This window comes from Aquarana catesbeiana, linkage group LG02 (genome assembly GCF_042186555.1).
Source record: "Aquarana catesbeiana isolate 2022-GZ linkage group LG02, ASM4218655v1, whole genome shotgun sequence".
Lineage (NCBI taxonomy): Eukaryota > Metazoa > Chordata > Amphibia > Anura > Ranidae > Aquarana > Aquarana catesbeiana.
In genome coordinates, this window is record NC_133325.1 from 652,352,953 (window position 1) to 652,375,251 (window position 22,299).

A 22,299-nucleotide genomic window follows, 5' to 3' on the forward strand; every position below is an offset into this window, starting at 1 on the left:
ATAATAATTACCCTGGTGTAGCATCCTCTCAACAACACTCTGTAAACATCTGGGAGGAGACCAGTTGCTGGAGTTTTGGGAGAGGAATGTTGTCCCAGTCTTGCCCAAGCATATTTTGCTCTAAAACCTGGGTATATCTTTCAGTGTTGATGGTGCTTTTTCAGATGTGCAAACTGCCCATTCTTTACACACTAATGCACTCGATACCATCAGAGATGCAGGCTTTCAAACCAAATGTTAAAAACAAACCGGAAAAGTCCCTTTTCTCTTTATTTCTTAGGATGCAGGATTTAAATTTTCTCTGATCACAGGACAGTTTTCCACTTTGCAACTGACCCTTTTAAATGAGCTTTGGCCCAGAGAAGATGGCCGTGTTTCTGGATCATTTTCAGATATGGCTTCTTCTTTGCATGATGGAGCTTTACCTTGCATTTTTGTATGGCCATGATTTTTGGACATATTCCTGAGCCCATGTGATTCATCACAGGATCATGCCTGTTTTTAATGCAGTGCCATCTGAGGATCCAATGATCACAGGCATCCAATATTGTGTTTCAGCCTTGTCCCTTGCGCACACAGATTTCTCCAGATTCTCAAAATCTTTCTTTTTAATATGCACTGTAGGTAATTGATATATTTCAAATCTGCAATTTTACGTTGAACATTTATTCTGAAATTGTTTGACAATTTTAGACGCAGCTTTTCAGATTGATGGACCTCTGTCCATCTTTACTTCTGAGACGCTCTGACTCCCTTAAAGCGGTTGTATACCCGCTGACATTTTTTTTTTTTTTTTTTTTTTAAACCCCTGTAAGGCAAAAGACATAATGAGCTAGTATGCACTGCATACTAGCTCATTATGAAATACTTACCTTAGAACGAGGCATCGGTATCTTACCTGGTCTACGCCGAGGTAGCTGACATGTTGCCTCGGCGTGTCTTCCGGGTATCGCGGCTCCAGCGCTGTGAGTGGATGGAGCGGCGATGTCATCACTTCTGCGCATGCGCGTGGGAGATTTCTTTCCCGGCAAGGTCCGGCAGTTGCCGGGCCTTCAGCCGAGAATCCCCTGTGTGCATGCGCCGCTGCAGTCAGCGGCTCATAGCAAAGGGAATATCTCCTAAACCTTGTTATAGGCTAACCTGTAGGTAAAAGTAAAAAAAATGACTATACAACCGCTTTAAATGCCCTATTTATACCCAATCATAATACTGACCTGTTGCCAATTAACCTAATTAGTTGCAAAATGTTCTTCTAGCTCTTCCATGTTAGTACCACTTGCTTTGCCAGCTTTGTTAAGACTTTTTTAAGAAATATTGCTGCCATCAGTTTTAAAATTACCTTATTTTTTTTTCTTAACCACTTGGAAGAGCAAGCCTTTTCTGGCACTTTTTGTTTACAAGTTTTTAAATCAGTATTTTTTTTGCTAGAAAAAAAAAAAAAATTAGTAGACACCCTAGGGAATAAAATGGTGATCGTTGCAATTTATGTCACACTGTGTTTACGTAGCAATATTTCAAACGCAATTTGTTTGGAAAAAATACTTTTTAATGAAGTAAAATAAAACAGAATTTATACCCCAATCTTTTTTTTTTTGTAAAATATGAAAGATAATGTTGCGCCTAGTAAATAGTTACCGAACATGTCACACTTTAAAATTGGACACGCTAATGGAATGGCGACAAACTAAGATACCTAAAAAATCTCCATAGGTGATGATTTAATTTTCTTTAACAGGTTATCTGTTTAGAGTTACAGAGGAGGTCTAGGGCTAGAATTATATTCTAATGTTTGCAGCGATACCTCATGTGTGGTGCGAACACAGTTTATATGCGTGCACAACTTATGTCCCTTTTTTAAAAAGAAATTTTTTTTTTGGATGACTTTTATTCCTATTACAAGGAATGTAATAGACATAAGGATGACAGGTCCTCTTTATGGAGAGATATGGGGTCAAAAATAGCTTTTTACCTTTTTAAAGTGGTTGTAAACCTTCTCCTATACCCAGTGAAGTGAACAGCCTCAGATGATACACAAATATGAAACCTCCCTACATACATTTTACATGTATGCTGTTTTTCCCTTTCAGCATTCTTTAGAAAGTGCAGATCATGTTACAAATCTTGTTTCCTCATTTAGCAGTGGGTGTGGAGTCTGGGCTTATACTCTGTTTGAGCTGATTGAAGGAAAGGAACACACCCCCTCCTCCACATAGGCAATGGAAAGAAGCAACATGCAGATCTGTACTGTGAATAGACAAGCTCTCTACTTATCTACCTCTAGGCTCCCTCCCTGACACAAATTTCTAGCTACTGTTATCTCGTGTGTCGGAGAGCTTGTCAGAAGTTATCATGCTGATAACAGAGGAACAGAGCAGCAGAAAGACACGGCACTTAGAGCTTTTCGAGAGAGATAAGTAAGCACTACAGATATGTGCCTAGGTCAGATTTCATGAATGGGGTTTACAACCACTTTAAAAGCAAAAGATCAAAAAAAAATTTTTTTTGATCTTTTGCTTTAAAAACATTTTTTTTACTTCCGCCCTAGACCAGAAGTGACGTCATGAAGTCGCTCCAGTCCTCCAAGGAGATCCCATCTGTGACAAGCCGGCCGCACCGCTAGATCATTTCTCGTAAGCGCTGGTAAAAACAGTAAGCTCGAGAAACACTGGCGGGGGGGGGCGGGGCGTTCCCTCCCACTGCTTCTGAAAGAGATCCATTGGCTAATGAGCTGCTCTCGGAGCACAAAAAAAATACCAGGGTCATGGCTGATGGCTTCAACCATAACCCCGGTAAACCACTTGCAAACCACAACGTATATATATGTATTGCAGTCGGCAGGTCGTAGTAAAGCCAACCCTGTTTACTTGTACCTACAGGTAAGCCTAAAATAAGGCTTGCCTGTAGGTACAGTAAATATCTCCTTATGTGATATTTACTATAGTAGCAGCTGGTGATGTTACTGCGCTCCCAATAGACAGTGCACTGTCTATTGAGAGTCTTGTGGCGCGGCCGTGACTCCCATGCGCAGGAGTGACATTATCGTGGCTTGACCAGTCATACTGTCGAAGCCCGCTAACCCGGAATGAAGACCGGGTGAAGTTGGAAGCCCTGTCAGCCGTAAGTATTTTCATAATGTGCTAGTATGCAATCCATACTAGCACATTATGCTATTATTTTGCAGGGGAAACTTTTTTATTTTATTTTTTTTTTTGCAGTTTACTACCGCTGTAAAGACATTTTCTCAGTCTAACCGTTTGATATGGGTTTATAAGATTTTGTACATCAATGCATTCTGTAGATTTTACAGTGTTACAGCTTTTTTGGAATTGGGGTTGTACATACTTGCCTCTCTCCCACAGCATACTCCTGATGCTGCAATTGTCTCATGCTAGCTCTAAAACCAAGAGCTAAGCTGACTGATCACATGACTATCAATCGGACTGTTCTAGGTCTATATTTCCAGTGGCACCTCCGTATGAGATTTCTGCCTTCCCCTCTTTGCTGCCGAGGCTCTGACTGGAGCAAAAGACAAGGGAGGGGGTGGGCACAGCTGGCTCTCATCTGCATGCTGAGAGGCAGATCCAACTGTCAAAACAGCTGGGGTTGTTCCCAATAGGGCTACTTTTGGACTGCAGCTCAGGTGCTAGTGGGCAGTAGCCCATTATCGACTGACATTAGGTCACAGGAATACATTTGTAAATGTACTCCTGTGACTAAAAAGAAAAATATAGGCACACGTTTAGCTTTCACTTCTCTTTTTTTAATATTTGCATTGTAAAATTCTGTTGAAATGCATCTAAAAACCACTTTGAACACACACTTCTGCAGTGGAATGTATCAAAATATATGAAAAACCTGCTTCTGGCCTGTGAACTTTTGAAGTGCAAGGACAAATAAGGATTAGTAAAATCTTTGTATTTTGTTGATCATTGCCTGTTTTTGGTAAAATAAGCATGGAATATTAAATTATATTTGCTTTTATTTACATAAATATTGCCTCAGTGTAAACTTCAAATAACATTGTTTCTTGCACAGACGTGGCAGAGATTGCTGATGAAGTGTATATGGAGGTTATTGTTGGAGAAGAGGATGCCTCAATAACACACGATCATCAACTTGACGATGCTGAACTAAGCAAGACCTTTATGCCGGTCGCCTGGGCAGCAGCTTATGGTAAAGACTGTCGTCTATTAGGCGTAATATTTAAATGCAGTGCTTCATAGTGCACATAGTACGCTCAGCATATTTTTTTTGTTTGATAGCCATGTTAAAGTTTGGAGGTTCTAAGGTTGACAGAACAGTTGTAGTAATATCGCCTTGTGTGGATAAGCCAGATTTCCCAACAAATACAGCAGATTTGACAGTATCAGTACTTGTAGTGTAGAGGCACCCAGGTGAGAAGGAATGAGCACATGTGATTGCTGGAAGTGCAAAATGTAAAGGATATATTTATATCACTGTATGTACTGGAGTTTAAAAATTGCCCTAGTCAGGGTAAACAGTCAGTGTTGAGTAATGGTTCTTACCTTTGATTTAAGACCATATTTATTTAAAGGCCAACTTGAAATTGAAAGATTTAGTTTTTATGTCAATGAGAGATCTATTTGTTTTCGAACCTCCACACCTTGTTAATACTTTCAATTCACCAACCAGCTAGAGCATTTTCAATCCTTAGGTATATAACAAAGTGATCTTTCTACTGATTAAAGCGGAGTTCCACCCATTTAAAAGTCAGCAGCTACAAAAAGTTTAGCTGCTGACTTTTAATATACATACTCACCTGTCCCACGGTCCAGCAATGCAGCCCCCCGAAGCCACGCTTCTCTCCCCCTCCTCTCTGCTGTGTCGGTATTGCAAGTGTGTGGCTTCGCAGCCGGGCATGCACTGCACATGCGCGTTACGAATGGCCGGGCAATCTTCTGGCAGCTGTGACGAGTCCAAGAACATTACAGGGAGGGGGGAGAGGTGAACTTCCTTCCGCCAGGAGAGGAAGTGGGAGCTGGGTATCTGTGAAAAGTAGGTGCCCGCCAAACCCCCCCCCCCCCCCCCCCCCCCTTTTTTAGTTTATAAACCGACACTTACCTGCCCCATGGTCCAGCGATGTGGCCGCCCGGAGGCTAGCTCCTCTCCCTTTCCTCTCTTCGGCGCTGTCATGGTAACTGTGGGCACCCGGCCGCGACAGCTTACGGCTTCACGGCCGGGCATGCGCTGCGCTCTCCTATTGCCCAGCCGATCTTCTGGGACCTGAGTTGTGTCCCAGAAGATTGCTGGCAGGGAGGGGCCGCCTAGGGTAAGAGGATGAGTCGCCTAGGCAGCCGAAGATAGGAAGTGGGACAGGAAGTCCCACGAAAAAGGTACACACGCGGAAGTTCCACTTTTGGGTGGAACTCCGCTTTAAGTTGGCAGGATGTTACCGGTTTCAGACAATTATAGGCAAGCAACTAGCATTTTCAAAAGGAAGTTAAATCAGTTCAGAATCCTTTTTAATGTAAATAATTATTTACATTAACTTATTAAATGGTTATTGCTACTAAGTAGTTATGCCTTAGAGCCTGTGTCAATGGGCAACTTCTGAGATCAGTCAGAATTCTTTGCCAGGGCAGTTGACTTGCCTTTGCTGCTTTTTTGCATTCCCATAGACTTGTATGAGGAGCAAAACTGTTTTGATCAAAAGCCCCTTAAAACTATCCCCCGCTGTCTGGCTAAGTCTACCATTCAGGTCTTGTTTTTTTTCAAAATTCGATCTCTGCAGTTGGGAAAGGGATTGGTGTGAGCAATGTTGCTTAAATGCATGTATTGAATTCACAGCTTTAGACAAGTAAAGGCTGAATTTCACCTGCTTTGACTGCAAATCAAATGTAGGAAAACCATGTCTGTCTGCATGACACCCTACAGCAATATAAATCTTGTATAACTAAGCATAATAAAAAGTGATCATTACTGTAATGTGTACCTTACAGTAAATAGTGATCGTACATGTGCTAACTGGAACAAAATGCCTTTAAAATTTCATTATATATTTTTCTGTAGATTTTTGATACCACGCTTTCATGTTTTAGGTAATAACATGACTAACAGCGTAGAGGGAATAGAACATCGTAATGGCACTGCTAGTGCTCTTTTACACATAGATGAGTCCGATGGACTGGAGAGACTAAAGCAAAAACCAAAGAAGAAGAGAAGAGGAGAAAATAGGCAATACCAAACAGGTTTGTGTGTTGGATTCAAAATGTTGTATTAACCCTTTCATGCCTAAGCCTATTTCTGACATTTGTTGCTTACAAGGTAAAATCTGTATTTTTTGCTAGAAAATTACTTGGAACCCCCAAAAATTGTATACATTTTTTTTTTTTTGTTTTAGCAGAGAATATAGAGAATAAAATGGCGATCGTTGCAATATTTTATGTCACCCTGTATTTGCGCAGTGGTCTTTCAAACACAATTTTTTGAGAAAAAAGAAACTTTCATGAGTTAAAAAAAAAAAACTAAACAGTGAAGTTAGCCCTTTTTTTTTTTTTTTTTTTTTTTTGTATAATGTGAAAGATGTTACGCCCACTCGTGGAATGACGACAAACTACATTACCTAAAAAATCTCCATAGGCGACGGTTTAAAAAAAATTAACCGTTGTTAGAGTTGGAGGAGGTCTAGTGCTAGAATTATTGCTCTCACTCTGACGATCGCAGCGATACCTCACGTGTGATTTTTTTAATAAAACAACTTAATAAAAACTCCTTGTGGGAGGAAAAAAAAGCAAAATCTAATAAGGACAGTTGGGGAGTCAAGTAGAGTCTAAACAGTACCTTTTAGGTCTGCCAATCATTGTCTCTCTAAGGAGCCTTACCTTTCCTATTAGAATTTTTTTCTCTGCAGTTAGTTCTATTAACCATCAGGCCAATTTTCAGCTTTTAGCGCTGTCACACTTCGAATAACAATTGCGCGGTCATGCAACACTGTACCCTAACAAAATTTTTATCATTTTTTTTCACACAAATAGGGCTTTCTTTTGGTGGTATTTTATCACCACTGGGTTTTTCATTATTTGCTAAATAAACAAAAAAAGCCCCAAAAATTTGAAAAAATTAAATTTTTCATAGTTATAATATTTTGCAAACAGGTAGTTTTTCTCCACTGATGTGCGCTGATGAGGCTGCACTGATTGGCAGCACTGTTGGGACTGCACTGATAATCGGTTCCCTTTACCCACTTCAGCCCTAGAAGGTTTTACCCCCTTAATGACCAGGGCATTCTTTGCGATACGGCACTGCGTTACTTTAACTGATAATTGCGTGGTCGTGTGACGATGTACCAAAATAAAATTGATGTCTTTTTTTCCCCCCACAAATAGAGCTTTTTTTTTTAATGATCTAAGTCTAATTCTTTTTTATTTTTTGAGCTATAAACAAAAAAAGCGATCATTTAAAAAAAAAAAAATATATATATATATGTATAAAAACCTGTCCAATAGAAAAAAAATTTAGAAAATCAAATTTCTTCATAAATTTCGGCCAATGTGTATTCAGCGACATGTTTTTGGTTAATAGATGGAAAAGAGCCGCGCTCAAAGCATAAATAATTGGTGAAATCAGTCCATAAATTACTAAATCAATAGTCCTTAAATCGGTCAGGTAACCACAACAGTGACTTCACACAAATCAGAATGTGCCCGACCACCATATGGATTGCCTGCTTACTGGATAGCAGGCAACAAGAAGCGATCGTCTGCAACCCAGCCACGGCCTTTAACTTCCAAGGACTGACACGGGAATGCCCCTAGTCATGGATATGGTAGTAACAACCCCCTAGGCGTCCCACTGGATCGAGACTGTTATCTACTCTGGGGAGGCTCAAACCGCCGGTGAGCCGTTTTCTCCCTTCTTTGAGCTTCCCCGGAGTACATCTCCAGTACAGCCTCGATCCAGTGGGACGCCTAGGGGGTTGTTACTACCAGATCCATGACTGGGGGCATTCCCGTGTCAGTCCAGCAGGCGTCCTTGGAAGTTAAAGGCCATGGCTGGGTTACAGCCGATCGCTTTTTGTTGCCTGCTATCCGGTAAGCAGGCAATCCATATGGTGGTCGGGCACTTTCTTGATTTGTGTGAAGTCACTGTGGTGGTTACCTGATCGATTTATGGACTTTTGATTTAGTAATTTATGGACTGATTTCACCATTTATTATTCATTATTTATGCTTTGAGTGCAGCTCTTTTCCATCTATTTACTTATTGTTTGTGTGTATCCCACCATTGAGTTGCTGCTATTGTCTCAATTTACCAAGTTTAGCGCGGTTTCCTATTTCTATGTTTTTGGTTGAAAAAAAATCACAATAAGCGTATATTGATTTGCGCAAAAAAAATTTGGCGTCTACAAACTGGGATATTTTTATGGAAATTTTATTTATTTTTTTTTTTACTAGTAATGGCTGCGATCAGCTTTTTTAAATTTATTTTGCGGTACTGCGACATTGTGGTGGACAAATAGGACACCCAACTGGCACTTTTTATGGGGGGGGATCAGTGACACTACAGTGATCAGTGCTAAAAATATGCACTGTTTCTGTACTAATGACACTGGCAAAGAAAGGGTTAACAGGGAGGTGATAACTGTGTGGGAGATGGTCTGACAGGGTGAAGACAGAGATCGGTGTTCCATCTTCTCCCCTGTCAGAATGGCTATCTACCTTGTTTACATAGGCAGATCTTTGGTTTGCCTCTCCTGGGAACGATCGCGGGTGGCTGGCGGGCATCGGGTCTGCTGGACCCGCTGATTGGCATGCCTCCCAGTGGCTATTGCACGAAATGACGTACAGGTACATGATTTCGGGCAATCGAGCCGATCTGCCACAGTAAATATGCTGTAGGAGGTCGGCAAGTGGTTAACACAAGCCGCTTATCGGCTCTCTTCTTCCTCTCACACTGACAGCGTGAGGAGAAAAAAAGCCGCTAACCAGCCTGTATTGACATCAGTGATCAGCTGTCATTGGTACAGCTAATCAAGTGGTAAAGGGCTGCTATGATTGGCCCTTTACCCTGAAATGTGATCACCTGAGTCCTTCAGACTCAACAATTGTGCAGGGGGCACGCAAGAAGCGCAGTCACGGGAGGACATCAATGGACGCCCTCCCGGCAAAGTAAATCCACACTGTAGCTGTCATTCGGCTATAGCGTGGGCAACAGGTTAAAGCCTAAGTTTAGTCAAAATAATTTTAAAAATCAGCACAAGGGGCATTACTTTTTATTGTCTTTTGTGTTGCTGGCTGGCTGGCATTCTTTGAAATCTTCTTCTATTGATTCTTTTCCCCACCAGCCTCAAACACCCCTGGAGCCATTTGTTGAATTGGCACTTCGTGTGCGTCCAGCAGCGATCGTCACAGGTAATCGCTGGCTGTGCGGACAGCCACTAATAACTGCGGCTGTTGGCGACCTGTCATAGTGAACGGGGCCAGCGGCCACACACTGCCGCAGCAGGAATCAGAAGATTCATGCTGCTACAATTCGCACTGGCCTAAATCACCCATGTGAATGCATGCTTTAAACACAGGTGCCGTTTGTTAGTGTTTTTGTTTGTTTTTTAGCAAGAAAGTTGAAAATCCCTTCAAAAATTTTTACGTATGACTGGTGGAGTGGGCACTTATTCACCCACTGGTTGCCTAGCAGTGGGACAGAATTCAAGCAGAAAGGTCACAACGACTAGCCTTTATTTTCCAAATCTCTCAGCACACAAGGGATGTAAGATTTGGTCTAGTTAAGGAAATCGTTATCCAGAAAAAGGGAGGACTCGCCCATAACAATTATAATCATAATTGTCCTTTGGCAGATAGAGAAAAGATATTTGTTCTCTATAGGCAAATTATCCTTTATTGCGGTAACCTTCTTTTGTCATGTTTTATTAACAAATTGAATAATAAAAATTGTTCGTTTACCTGTCAAGCAAACCATGTATAACAAAATACAGTTAGATGTGTTTTTTTTTGTTTTTTTTTTTCTTCTTTTGTGCTTGCAAATACTTCATTTGCTTGATATCCTCAAACTTGGTTGTCTCCATTAAAGATTTAGGGAGAAAAAATGATTCATATATTATTTATTTGTGTCTTTTAATAGCCATAATTATTGGTCCCGATGGACATCCACTCACTGTTTACCCGTGTATGATCTGTGGGAAGAAGTTTAAGTCACGAGGTTTCCTGAAGAGACACATGAAGAACCACCCCGAGCACCTAGCCCGCAAGAAATATCGCTGTACTGACTGTGATTACACCACAAATAAGAAGGTCAGCCTACACAACCACCTGGAGAGTCACAAGCTGACCGCTGCTGTCATTAAAACTGAGAAGGAGTTGGACTGCGATGAATGTGGCAAAGTATTTCTGCACGCCAATGCTTTGTTTGCTCACAAATTGACACATAAGGAAAAGTCGGGGAACAAAATGCACAAGTGTAAATTCTGTGATTATGAGACTGCTGAGCAGGGCTTACTGAACAGGCACCTCCTGGCTGTGCACAGCAAGAGCTTTCCACATATCTGTGTGGAGTGTGGAAAGGGTTTCCGTCATCCATCTGAGCTCAAGAAGCACATGCGTACTCATACTGGAGAGAAACCTTATACCTGTCAGTACTGTGACTACAAGTCAGCCGACTCCTCCAACTTGAAAACCCATGTTAAGACGAAGCACAGCAAAGAGATGCCATTCAAGTGTGACATTTGTCTGCAGACGTTTGTAGACTCTAAGGAGCTGCAGGCGCATGCCATCTTACACCAAGAGAGCAAAAGTCATCAGTGCCTGCACTGTGACCACAAGAGCTCCAACTCTAGTGATCTAAAGAGGCACATTATCTCTGTGCACACCAAGGATTATCCTCACAAGTGCGAAGTTTGCGAGAAGGGCTTTCATCGGCCTTCTGAGCTCAAAAAGCATGAAGCTGCACATCGGGGCAAAAAGATGCACCAGTGCAGGCACTGCGAGTTTCAGATTGCAGACCCCTTTGTTTTGAGTCGACACATTCTTTCTGTGCACACTAAGGAGTTACCATTTAGGTGCAAACGCTGCCGTAAGGGCTTTAGGCAGCAGGCTGAACTGAAAAAGCACATGAAAACCCACAGTGGTAAGAAAGTTTACCAGTGTGAGTACTGCGAGTACAATACTACGGACGCTTCTGGTTTTAAACGTCATGTCATCTCCATCCACACCAAAGACTACCCCCATCGCTGCGACTACTGCAAAAAAGGCTTCCGCCGGCCCTCTGAAAAGAACCAGCACACAATGAAACATCATAAAGAGGCTGCTTTAGTGTGACCTTTTCATATATCTGTCTTTTCAGAGGATTACTTATTGTGTACCCATTCTTGTAAAAGTGTAGTGTGGGTTTTGTTTTTTTCATTTTTTGTCATTTTAGTAAGCCTTGTGCCTCTAAACTATTTTTTATATTCCAGTTCTGCTCTGTTTAATAAACTGACAAAGCTGCAACTGTGAGGAACAGGTGGACATGTATGCTGAGTTCTTTCATTCACTTCTGTATGCGATTCAAAAATCTTGAGCCACAACATTCATCTAGCTTATAAAGGAACACGTTCCACCGAAGTTGCATGAAGAATTGGGACTTTTACATGAACTTCTATTCCATCAAAAAGTTTGAGTCCTATTTGGCAGGCAAAATGTAGTTTTATTTATCAGTATTTAGTGGGGTTGTTAATGAAAGTGGATGCATGGGAATTTTGTTATTGCTGTGCGTCAGCTTTCTTAGGTGTCGATAAATTCAAGGTGTCCTAGGTAAGCCGTCACGTATGTTGCTGAGCAGCATACAGAAGATGCAGTACTACAGCAGTCCGTGTCCCAGCTATGCTATATTTGAAAATCTTGTGTATTTTACGATTAGACTAAAAAAGCGCTTAGGTGAGTCCTTATAATGTTGGAAGTTGTGATTAAAGATTATACCAAAAAACATAAACCATTTTTTAAACAAAAAAAATGCCACAGGAATTCTTATTGGGCACACAGCTGGTCTCCAACCAAGTCCTTTTTAGTGCCACGTCCTCCCTGCAAGTCTGCTGCTTTCTCTTACATCCGTTTTTTTTATTAAATCAGTGTTGTATGTGCAATATGTACATTTATGCTCGTTTATCTAACTAAAGGGAAGTATATTGAGAAAGTGTTACCAAGAGCGATTTTAATGAACCCATGTTTCGATATATATTATCCAAGCAATGGCTCCTGATCTTTATGACTTTAAAATATTTCAATGTAAGAGAGACCTATATGAAGGGGGACAGTTTTATTAAGAAAATAGATAGACATTTTACACATTTTTAGTTTTTTTTTTTTTTTTTTTTTGTGTGTGAAGTATTGCCATTTTTTAACTACTAAAATTATTTTATGAAACTAACCAGTACTGTGCTATATTTGCTAACAGTGTGTATTGGTTAAACATAAGTATAATTCCTTTCAAAATTGGCTTGGCACTAATCCTGTGTATCCCTTACTATTTTAAACATCTGGCACATGAAACATTTTGAGTTTGTTTACAGTTTTTGAATTTAAAGATTTTAATTTAGTTAGTAACTTATTAGGGAAGAATAGAAACAGGATGAAAACATCTGCACTTTTACATTAACCACGGAGTCTTGTTTTGCTGCATTATCTTCCACTGCATTTTTGGTGAGAGTTTTAACTGGCATTGTGTATTCCTCAAATACAGCATTGGCAATATTGGTAATGCCCACTATAGGGCACTGTTGCATCTGTATTTTAAATCTGCTCGCTTTTTTATTTCTGTCATTGTCTTCGTAATGTGAGAATCTCCTAAAAGGCACTTTTATCCTATAATCTCCTCAACTATCATGAGCCAGTGATATGACTGTTGTCCTATGTACTTCACTAAACGTGGATCACATTTTATTGCGGAATTCCAGTTTGTGTATAATTCAACACTAAAGCAGATTGGCTACAATTTTCTGAATTTGATACATACAGGAAAGAGAGCAAATAGATACCTTTGCCAATGCCATATACTGATGATAGCATTAAAAATCACTTACTTTGGATAATCTTTCTTAAAATGCAAATTACTAAAACAAACATATTTGATATGAAACAAGCAAGTACAAGGTTTGTAACTAGATGACACATGCAGTGCAGTTCCCTTAATGTATTGTTATTTCAGTGCTGTTTCTTAACTCAAACTATACACTTTTTTATTTTGTTTTTATATTTTTTTTTTTCATTTTTTTTTTGTTGTTGCAAGAATGAGACTGTATAAATGTATATATTAAATGCACATAGATATTCAATTGGCTTTTGTAAAGTAAACTTCTGTATAAAGATTGTAGTTAATGTTCATGTATGTTGCCATGTTTCCATGGTTTTAATTCCTGCAGAAAAATGTTGGCAAGTGCTCCAGAATTTGAATGTTTTTAAGAGGTACATTTTTTTTTGTTTGTTTTTTTTTTTTTGTTTTTTTTTGTACAAGGACATAATGTAAATTATTCATTAGACATTGCTTGTAAAATATTGTATTGACTTATTCTCTGTACAATTTTGTATAAAAAGTAAAGTGAAATCAATATAGGGATGTGAGATGACCTTGTAATTGTGTACTTGAAAATGTGCAAAAAATAAAGATCAGAATATTTTCCTGTTACATAATGTTTACACCACTTTGTGTTTAGGGAGAGGAACAAACCTTATGGAACCTGCAAGAATGAAGCCACTTTTAAGAACTGTGGCCAGGCTATGGGCATTCAGATATTTAAACTTTTTCTTAATAAGCCATATTAAAGTAATTGTAAACCTCAGACATGTATTATGAACAAAGCACATCCTTCTATACTGTGTACAAATCTCTATCCAAAGCATTGAGTATGATTTCTATCTGCTGCATTGTTCCTCTGTTATATGTATGACTCGCTTCTGACACGTTTTCCCGTCAGAGATAAGGTAGAGAACTCCAGCACCTACAGCCTGTGGTGGATGGTCATAGTTCTGCATGTTCTCTGTGTAGTGTGAGAAGGGGGTGTGTCCCTTCCCTCCAATCAGGGCTTACAACTGTCCTCATGAGATCCGCACTGTGAAACAGGCAGGCTTATCCTATACCAGGGATATGCAATTAGCGGACCTCCAGCTGTTGCAGAACTACAAGTCCCATGAAGCATAGCAAGACTCTGACTGCCACAAGCATGACATCCAGAGGCATGATGGGATTTGTAGTTTTGCAACAGCTGGAGGTCCGATAATTGCATATCCCTGTCCTATAAGTTTGTCCCCATTCCAGCGATATTTCTGTCATCAAGATCTTGGCCAAGTTCCCTTAATACTCTGCCTTCCCTATAGGGGCCACAGCATGTATGCATACTCTGACCGCTGGAGACCACCATGAGTATAACTACCTAGGAATAAATAGTAATAATAAATAGTGTGATGTGCATGCGCAGTAATGAACGGGTGCTGACCAGGACTTTGTCAAAAGAAATATATCTCACTGACCTATGTAGCTGTAGACACTGGAGTAGGTCATCCTCTAATTTCACAAGAGATGCATAGAAGTTGTTCAAGTTGGTTCTTGGTGCTCTCCCTTCTGTGCAACTGTTGCACTTACAATATAATTTAAAAGACTTAGGCTACTTTCACACTGGGGTAGTGAGGGCGTCGGCGGTAAAGCACCGCTAGCTGTAGCGGTGCTTTACCGTTGTTTTAGTGGTGCTTTTCTGCCGCTAGTGGGGCGCTTTCAACCCCCGCTAATGGCTGAAGAAGGGGTTAAAGCGCGCTTTGCAGGCGCTTCGGCAGCGCTGCCTATTCATTTCAATGGGCAGGGTGTTTTAGGAGCGAAAGATGCTGCTTGCAGGACTTTTTCTAACGTCCTGCAAGCGCACCGCTCCAGTGTAAAGCACTTGAACTTTCCCACTTGAGTGACAGGAGAGGCACTTTGCGGGCGCTATTATCACTAAAACACCTGTAAAGCGCCTCAGTGTGAAAGTGGCCTGAAGAGGCCAGCTCACTGGCAACATGGGGTAACAAAACAATGTATGAGGAGTAAACCATTTTTTCTATTATCTATTGCGGAATACAGCTTGATGATTAAGCCACCTAGGGTTATGCTGCGATTTATGAAGAAATGCACACTAGGCACATAGAAAACTGAAGGACATGTCCCTTGAGGCTATAACCCTTCACAAATTCTGCATTCAGGGTTCATCCCTGCTACAGCCTTTACTGCACTTCAGACAACAGAAGAGTGCTTGCCTTGGGGCTGTGGGAAAATCTTCTAATCATGACCTAATTGCTTGCCACAGGAAGATTGGCTTTTTTGTTCTTATTACAAGGCGCACAGTTGGAACTGTCGGTGCTATTTCTGCACGTTTACTGGGTTCTCTTTCCTTATCCTCTCTTACACCAGAGTTATTTTCTTTTGCTGTGCAAGTTTTTTTTTTTAGTTTTTTTTTTTTTTTTTTTAACTTTGATTTAGATGCCTAACATTTCATAAGGGATCCTTCAGAGGACCCTTCAGATGCTGAGTCTCTCCATTCCATAGAGAAGAAGACCCTACCTGCTCAATTTCATTCAGCAGTTTTCACCAAAACAGAAGGAAATAGTTTCTACCCCAATTGTACAGGATACGGGCAGAATGTTCATTCACTATGTGTTTATAGGTGTGTACGTTCAGGTGATTGAACAATGGCAAAGCTTTAGAGAACTTGCCCCTAGGGCACCTCCCCTATAACCCTTTAAACCTTGAATACTTGGGTCTGGTCCTCGACGCAACTTAATCAGAGGTCTTTCTACCATAAAAATGGTTAGAGAAAAAAAAATTAAGAGCATATGCTCAAGACTTAAGATCCAATAGACATCTCAAAAAGATATCCTCCATTAGCGTTCTAGGCCTAATGATAGCCCTCTTCAAAGCAGTACCATTCACCCAGTCCCATTCAAGAACTCTCCAACAAAATATCTTGTTGGCCTGAAGCAAGCAGACTTTCTCTTGATTTACCATTGCTCCTGTCCATCCAAGCAAGGAACTTCCTATATTGGTTTGTTTATCACCCCAGCTTTAACAGTGCAGAAATCCTTCCCTATCACTGTAAAGATATCACAACAGACTAAAGTCTCTCGGGCAGGGGAGGACTATTCCAATCCCTAACAGTCCAAGTAACATGGTCATTAAGGGAAGCCAAGCTTCCCATCAACATCTTGGAGGTCAGAGTAGTCAAGTTGGCCCTGCAGCACTGGACCCCCTTTCTGAAGAGGCACACAATCAGTGTGATGGACCGCTTGGCAGCCTGCATGGCTGCTTCTGCCAAATGATGCCTCCTGTCTTCCAAACCCTTCCAGCAGAGCAATAGCTAATACCAGCCCTTTACCCCAAGCATCATACACAAATAAGATTGGGTAAAAACCAAAGGAATGACTATTAAATAGAAATACAGGTTTTTATACACTTCAAAAATAGGGGCAGCCACCACATGAACAATGCAAACTTCAAACCGCAATCCAATTTACAGCTAACAGTGATCTAATTAAACAGTAGATTAATTAACAGCTAGCCACTTAAGGACCAGGCCTCTTTTTTAGATGTGGTGTTTACAAGTTAAAACATTTTTTTTTTTGCTAGAAGATTACACAGAACCCTCAAACATTATGCATTTTTTTCTAACACCCTAGAGAATAAAATGGCAGTCGTTGCAATACTTTGTCACACCGTATTTGCGCAGCGGTTTTACAAGTGCAATTTTTTGGGAAAAAAATACACTTTTTTGAATGAAAAAATAACAGTAATCTTGGCCTTTTTTTTTTTTTAATATTGTGAAAGGTAATGTTACACCGAGTAAATTGATACCCAACATGTCACGCTTCAAAATTGCGCCCGCTCGTGGAATGGCGACAAACTTTTACCCTTAAAAATCTCCGTAGGTGACGTTTAAAAAATTCTACAGGTTGCATGTTTTGAGTTACAGAGGAGGTCTAGGGCTAGAATTATTGCTCTCGCTCTACCAATCGCGGCAATACCTCACGTGTGGTTTGAACACCGTTTTCATATGCGGGCGCTACTCACGTATGTGTTCGCTTCTGCACGCGAGCTTGGCAGGGACATGGCGCATTTTAAAAAAATGTTTTTCTTATTTTGCCTTTTTATTTTTACACGGTTTGTTTTAAAAAATAAAATAAAAATTGTGTCACTTTTATTCCTGTTACAAGGAATGTAAACATCCCTTGCAATAGAAAAAAAGCATGACAGGACCTCTTAAATATGAGATCTGGGGTCAAAAAGACCTCAGATCTCATATTCACACTAAAATGCAATAATAAAAAAAAAAATTTCATTTAAAAAAATGATTTAAAAAAAAAATGGCCCTTTAAGAGCTATGGGCGGAAGTAACGTTTTGACGTTGCTTCCACCCTGCAGTGTCATAGAGACAGGTGGGGGCCATCTTCCCCTCACTCGTCTCAATGCACAGCCAGTGAGAGGGCTGGATCGCCTCCGCTGCTGCCGACGGCTCTGGTAAGCGGCGGAGGGCACTGGTAAGTGGCGGGAGGGGGGCCTCCGATAAAAGTGATCTTGTGGTGAATCCGCAGCAGAGACCACGTTTATCTTGTAGCCAAACATGGGGATACTGGGGTTATGGCAGCTAGCTGCTGCCATAACCACGAAATCTGTCCTCAGTCTTATCAGTATGATTAGTAATCGAAGGAATTCCCTACCCCAGACAATCTGGCCCAGTATTCAATAATACCGAAGGCTGTGCATATCTCATTAACCAGCTTTCTTTTCACATTCATCTTCTCACTGAGTTTCAAGTTGGCAGAGACCATCATGGCTTCCTTGACTGTTAAATGTGGTAATAACATGTCATCTTGCATAATATAACTGTAGCTTGGGTTTAGTCAGGGAGTTCCTCACCAAGTGAGGTTGGCAGAGACCATCATGACTTCCTTGACTGTTACAGTGCGTTGCAAAAGTATTCACCCCCTTGGCATTTTTCGTGTTTTGTTACCTCACAACCTGGTATTAACATGGATTGTTTGTGGATTTGCATCATTTAATTTACAAAACATGCCCACAACTTGGAAGGTTTTTTTTTTTTTTTATTGTGAAGTAAACAAATAGGACACAATAACAGAAAAAGTCAATGTGCATAACTATTCACCCCCCTAAAGTCAATACTTTTGTAGTCACCTTTTTCAGCTATCGCAGCTCCAAGTCACTTTGGATAAGTTTTTACAAGCTTCCCACATCTTACCACTGGGATTTTTGCCCATTCCTCCTTGCAAAGCTGCTCCAGCTCCTTCAAGTTGGATATATCCCTGTATGTAGCACCATCCATCTTTCCTTCAACTCTGACCAGTTTCCCAGTCCCGACTGCTGAAAAACATCCCCACAGCATAATGCTGCCACCACCATGTTTCACTGTGGGGATGGTGCTCTTTGGGTGATGTGATGTGTTGGGTTTGCGCCAGACATAGCGTTTTCTTTGATGGCCAAAAAGTTCATATTTAGTCTCATCAGACCAGAGCACCTTCCTCCATACATTTTGGGAGTCTCCCACATGTCTTTTCGCAAACTCAAAACGTGCCATTTTGTTTTTTGCTGAAAATAATGGCTTTCTTCTGGCCACTCTGCCATAAAGCCCGATTCTATGGAACATACGGCTTATTGTCGTCCTATGTACAGATACTCCAGTCTCTGCTGTGGAACTCTGCAACTCCTCCAGGGATACCTTAGGTCTCTGTGCTGCCTCTCTGATTAATGCCCTCCTTGCCCGATCCATGAGTTTTGGTGTGCAGCCGTCTCTTGGCAGGTTTGCTGTTGTGCCATGTTCTCTCCATTTGGTTATGATAGATTTGATAGTGCTCCTAGGGATCATAAAAGATTTGGATATTATTTTTTTTTATAACCTAACCCTGACTTGTACTTCTCAACAACATTGTCCCTTACTTGTTTGGAGAGTTCCTTGGTCTTCATGGCAGTGTTTGGTTAGTGGTGCCTCTTGCTTAGGTGTTGCAGCCTCTGGGGCGTTTCAAAAAGGTGTGTATATGTAATGATAGATCATGTGACACTTAGATTGCACACAGGCGGACATCATTTCAATAATTATGTGACTTCTGAAGGTACGGTAATTGGTTGCCCCGGAGCTTTTTATGGGCTTCGTAACAAAGGGGGTGAATACATACGCACATGCCAATTATCAGTTTTTTATTTTTGAAAAATAGTTTTATGTGTATATTTTTCTGATTTTACTTCACCAACTTACTTTTGTGCTCTGATCCATCACAAATAATTCAGATTAAAAAAACATTGAACTAAAGGCTGTAATGTAACAAAATAGGTAAGCCAAGGGGGTGAATACTTTTGCAAGGCACTGTATATGTGGTAATAACATGTCATTTTGCACTACTGTATATAACAGGACATCTTCCTAAATGCGTGTAGCTCCATCAAATGCCAGGGCCCATAGTCGGTAGGGAAGAGGCTACCCTGCAGTCCCCTCTAAAAGCCCCTGTTCTGGTTGGATCTGTCACATTTCTTTCCATTAAAGGTAGATTAACCAGGTCCCCTACCGCCACCTGGTCTGGACCTGAGTTGGTCGGGCAGAGTGAGCCCACATAGTTGGTCCACATGATTTCCATGCTTAGCCGCAGGGAAAAGTTATCAGTAGGTGTGGGGCAGAGATCGTGGACCCTCTGTCCGGCTGCCAGCACTTCAAGTGATTGTAAAACTTCGTTTTTTTTTTTAATATTAAACATGTCATACTTGCCTGCTCTGTGCAAGGGTTTTGCACAGAGCGGTCCCAATCCTCCTTTTCTGGGGTCCCCTGGTGGCGCTTCTGGCTCCGCCTCCTTCTCAAGTGCCCCCATGGAGAGCTGCATATTATGGGGACACTCGTGCATGCGCACTCCAGAGTCCTGCTGCTGTGTGAATTGACAGACAGCTGGACTTGGCCCCGCCCTGAGCTCCCGTGTCACTGGATTTGATTGAGAGCAGCGGGAGCCAATGACTCATGCTGCTATCAATCTATCCAATGAGGACCCGAGACAGCAGCTAGAGGTGGCGCTGTGCCCTATTGCTAGCGCTTCAGCTGACTCTTGGGGAGGGAGAATGACTTCCTCCGCTCCCAGACTGGATCTGGCGCTGGGGAGAGGATCACCACCTCCTCTCCCAGACTGCATGTGCCGCTGGGGAGGGAGGATGGCTTCCTGCCCTCCTTCAACTGCCGCTGCGGAGATGAACCAGCTGCTCCATCTCCCCTACTCTCATTCAGCTGCTGGGAGGACATTTCACTGGTACTGTCTCACAGGTGCACTGATCCTTGCTGGGGAGGGAAGACCGTTTCCTCTGCCCTGGCTGATTGTTGGGCAGGGAGGACGGCTTCCTCTTATGCCAGACACTGGATCTGCTGCTGGGGAGGGAGGATGACCACGTCCTCTCCCAGACTGGAACCGCTGCTGGGGAGATGAGCTTGTTGCTCCCTCTCCCGGACTCCCACTGGAGTGAGGATGACTTCCTTTGCTCCTGAGTCCCTACACTGATGATGGGGAGGGAGGATGATCACCTCCTCTCCCGCCTGTGGAACTACCGCTGGGGAGATGAGCCAGCTGATTCATCTCCACACTTGCTACATCCAGCATAGGAACTTCGCTTCCATAGCTGCAGGTGGAGGTGGGCAATACACACTGTTACTCTGCCCCATTGCTGACACTTCAGCTGGGATTTCAGAGCTGTTGGCTGGTACTTCCCAATAGTCTCAGGCAAAGGGAGCCCAGCCCAGATGCTGAGCAATCTAGCAGCTGTCAGTAGGCGATCTCCAGCTCCCATTCCTTAACAGCTAGAACCTCCAAATCTTCCTGTGCCTAGAGCACTTCCGAAATGTTACGCATCCAATCTCTAATCCATGATTTCCCCCAAACACCACTCCAGATCATTCCCGAAGTCAGCATCCTCTAATAGCCTCCTGTACAACAGGCCCAGGCTGCTGTAGCCAAAGCCTCCCATTGGGCTGTCATCCACTGTCCACAGGCACACTTGAGCTACATACCAGCAGAGAGCTCTAGCTCTTGTCTAGCTGCATCTCTGCCCAGACCAGCCTGCTTAACTCAGCTGTCCACTACTTGTGCGGTTGCTCCCCCAATAACAGCACCTGAACTTCATACTGCGACCAGTATCTTTCCTGGATGGAGGGGAGAATATTTCCCTGGTGGCGCTGCTTGCGGTCTAGCACTTCCTTCGAGAGTTGCCAGGTGGACAAAATCATACCATCCCAGCAGGACCTGCACTGACACTGGTCCCCTGTGCTGGGTTCGCATTTCTCGCAGCCTCCTTCTGAATTTCTCTTCCATAGTGGCTGGTATCTGTACCTCTCCTTCTGCTAACTGGACCTTGGATCCCAGTGGTGGTTTGGATGTCGCAGACTGCAGGAAGCATCCCACCTCTGCCACCAAATGTGACAGAATGTCTGGCACCCTTCCTGGGTGCCTCCTGCCTTCCAAACCCCTCCAGAAGAGCGATCGCTAATACAAGCCCCTGTACACAGACCAGATGTTGGGGTAAAAACCAAAGGAGTGTCTGTTTATTGAACAGAAATACAGGTTGTTATACCCTTCAAAAATGGGGGCATTCACCACATGAACAATGCAAACTTCAAACAGCAACAATGGCTGCGGCATTTGGGACTGCCTATGCTATGTTATATCCTGCCTGTTTGTGAGTCACTGCTGAGGGCCAGGCACACTTCTTCGTGACTGCACCTGAGGAGGTGGCCTGGCTGGATATCCATGAGCCTGCACTGTGGCAAAGGCCCAGAAATGAACATGAACATTGAAGGTTGCATTGCTACTTAAAGACCGGACAGGAGGTTTTCCGTTCTAATGTGCCCGTGGTTAAGTTAAAGTCACCCCGGCCGGGAACGCGGTAACTATCGTTTAGGTTTCCGTATGCTCCACTTCAATGTTTATAAGCAATGGCTCTGTTTAGGTGCTATCCATCACAACTGTGTAGTACTGCATCTGGCAGAGTGCAGTTCAGTTCCCAACTGTTTGGGGGCGCCGGTGTGCTCCTATGGACTGATTTTTGTTCTTTTTTTCCAACTTCTTTTGCTGTTGGAGATGTCAGGTGCAGTTCTGGTATTTTTGGGTATACATGAATGGAATTACCCACCAATGGATTCTTCATACTCTAAAAACTTAAAAAACCCTGTAAGGCCACTTGGCCTGGAATTATTTGTCTTCTACAAATAATAGGATTTTTTAAAACAGCTTACCTGTAAAATCCTTTTCTTTCGAAGGACATCACGGGACACAGGGCTACAGTAATTACTGATGG

At 42.1% G+C, this 22,299-nt stretch overlaps 1 protein-coding gene across 2 annotated transcripts in view; it reads left to right on the forward strand.

Annotated features, from left to right (window-relative positions):
- ZFX (zinc finger protein X-linked) overlaps window positions 1-12,374 on the forward strand; it is a 50,830-nt gene extending 38,456 nt beyond the window's left edge. For both annotated transcript variants that reach the window (XM_073616522.1, XM_073616521.1), the window contains 3 exons: window positions 4,036-4,173; window positions 6,060-6,209; window positions 10,099-12,374. In XM_073616522.1, coding sequence (XP_073472623.1) covers window positions 4,036-4,173; window positions 6,060-6,209; window positions 10,099-11,291 — 1,481 coding nt within the window. In that variant the 3' untranslated portion in view covers window positions 11,292-12,374. The remainder of the gene's footprint in view (window positions 1-4,035; window positions 4,174-6,059; window positions 6,210-10,098) is intronic.
- Window positions 12,375-22,299: the final 9,925 nt, after the last annotated feature.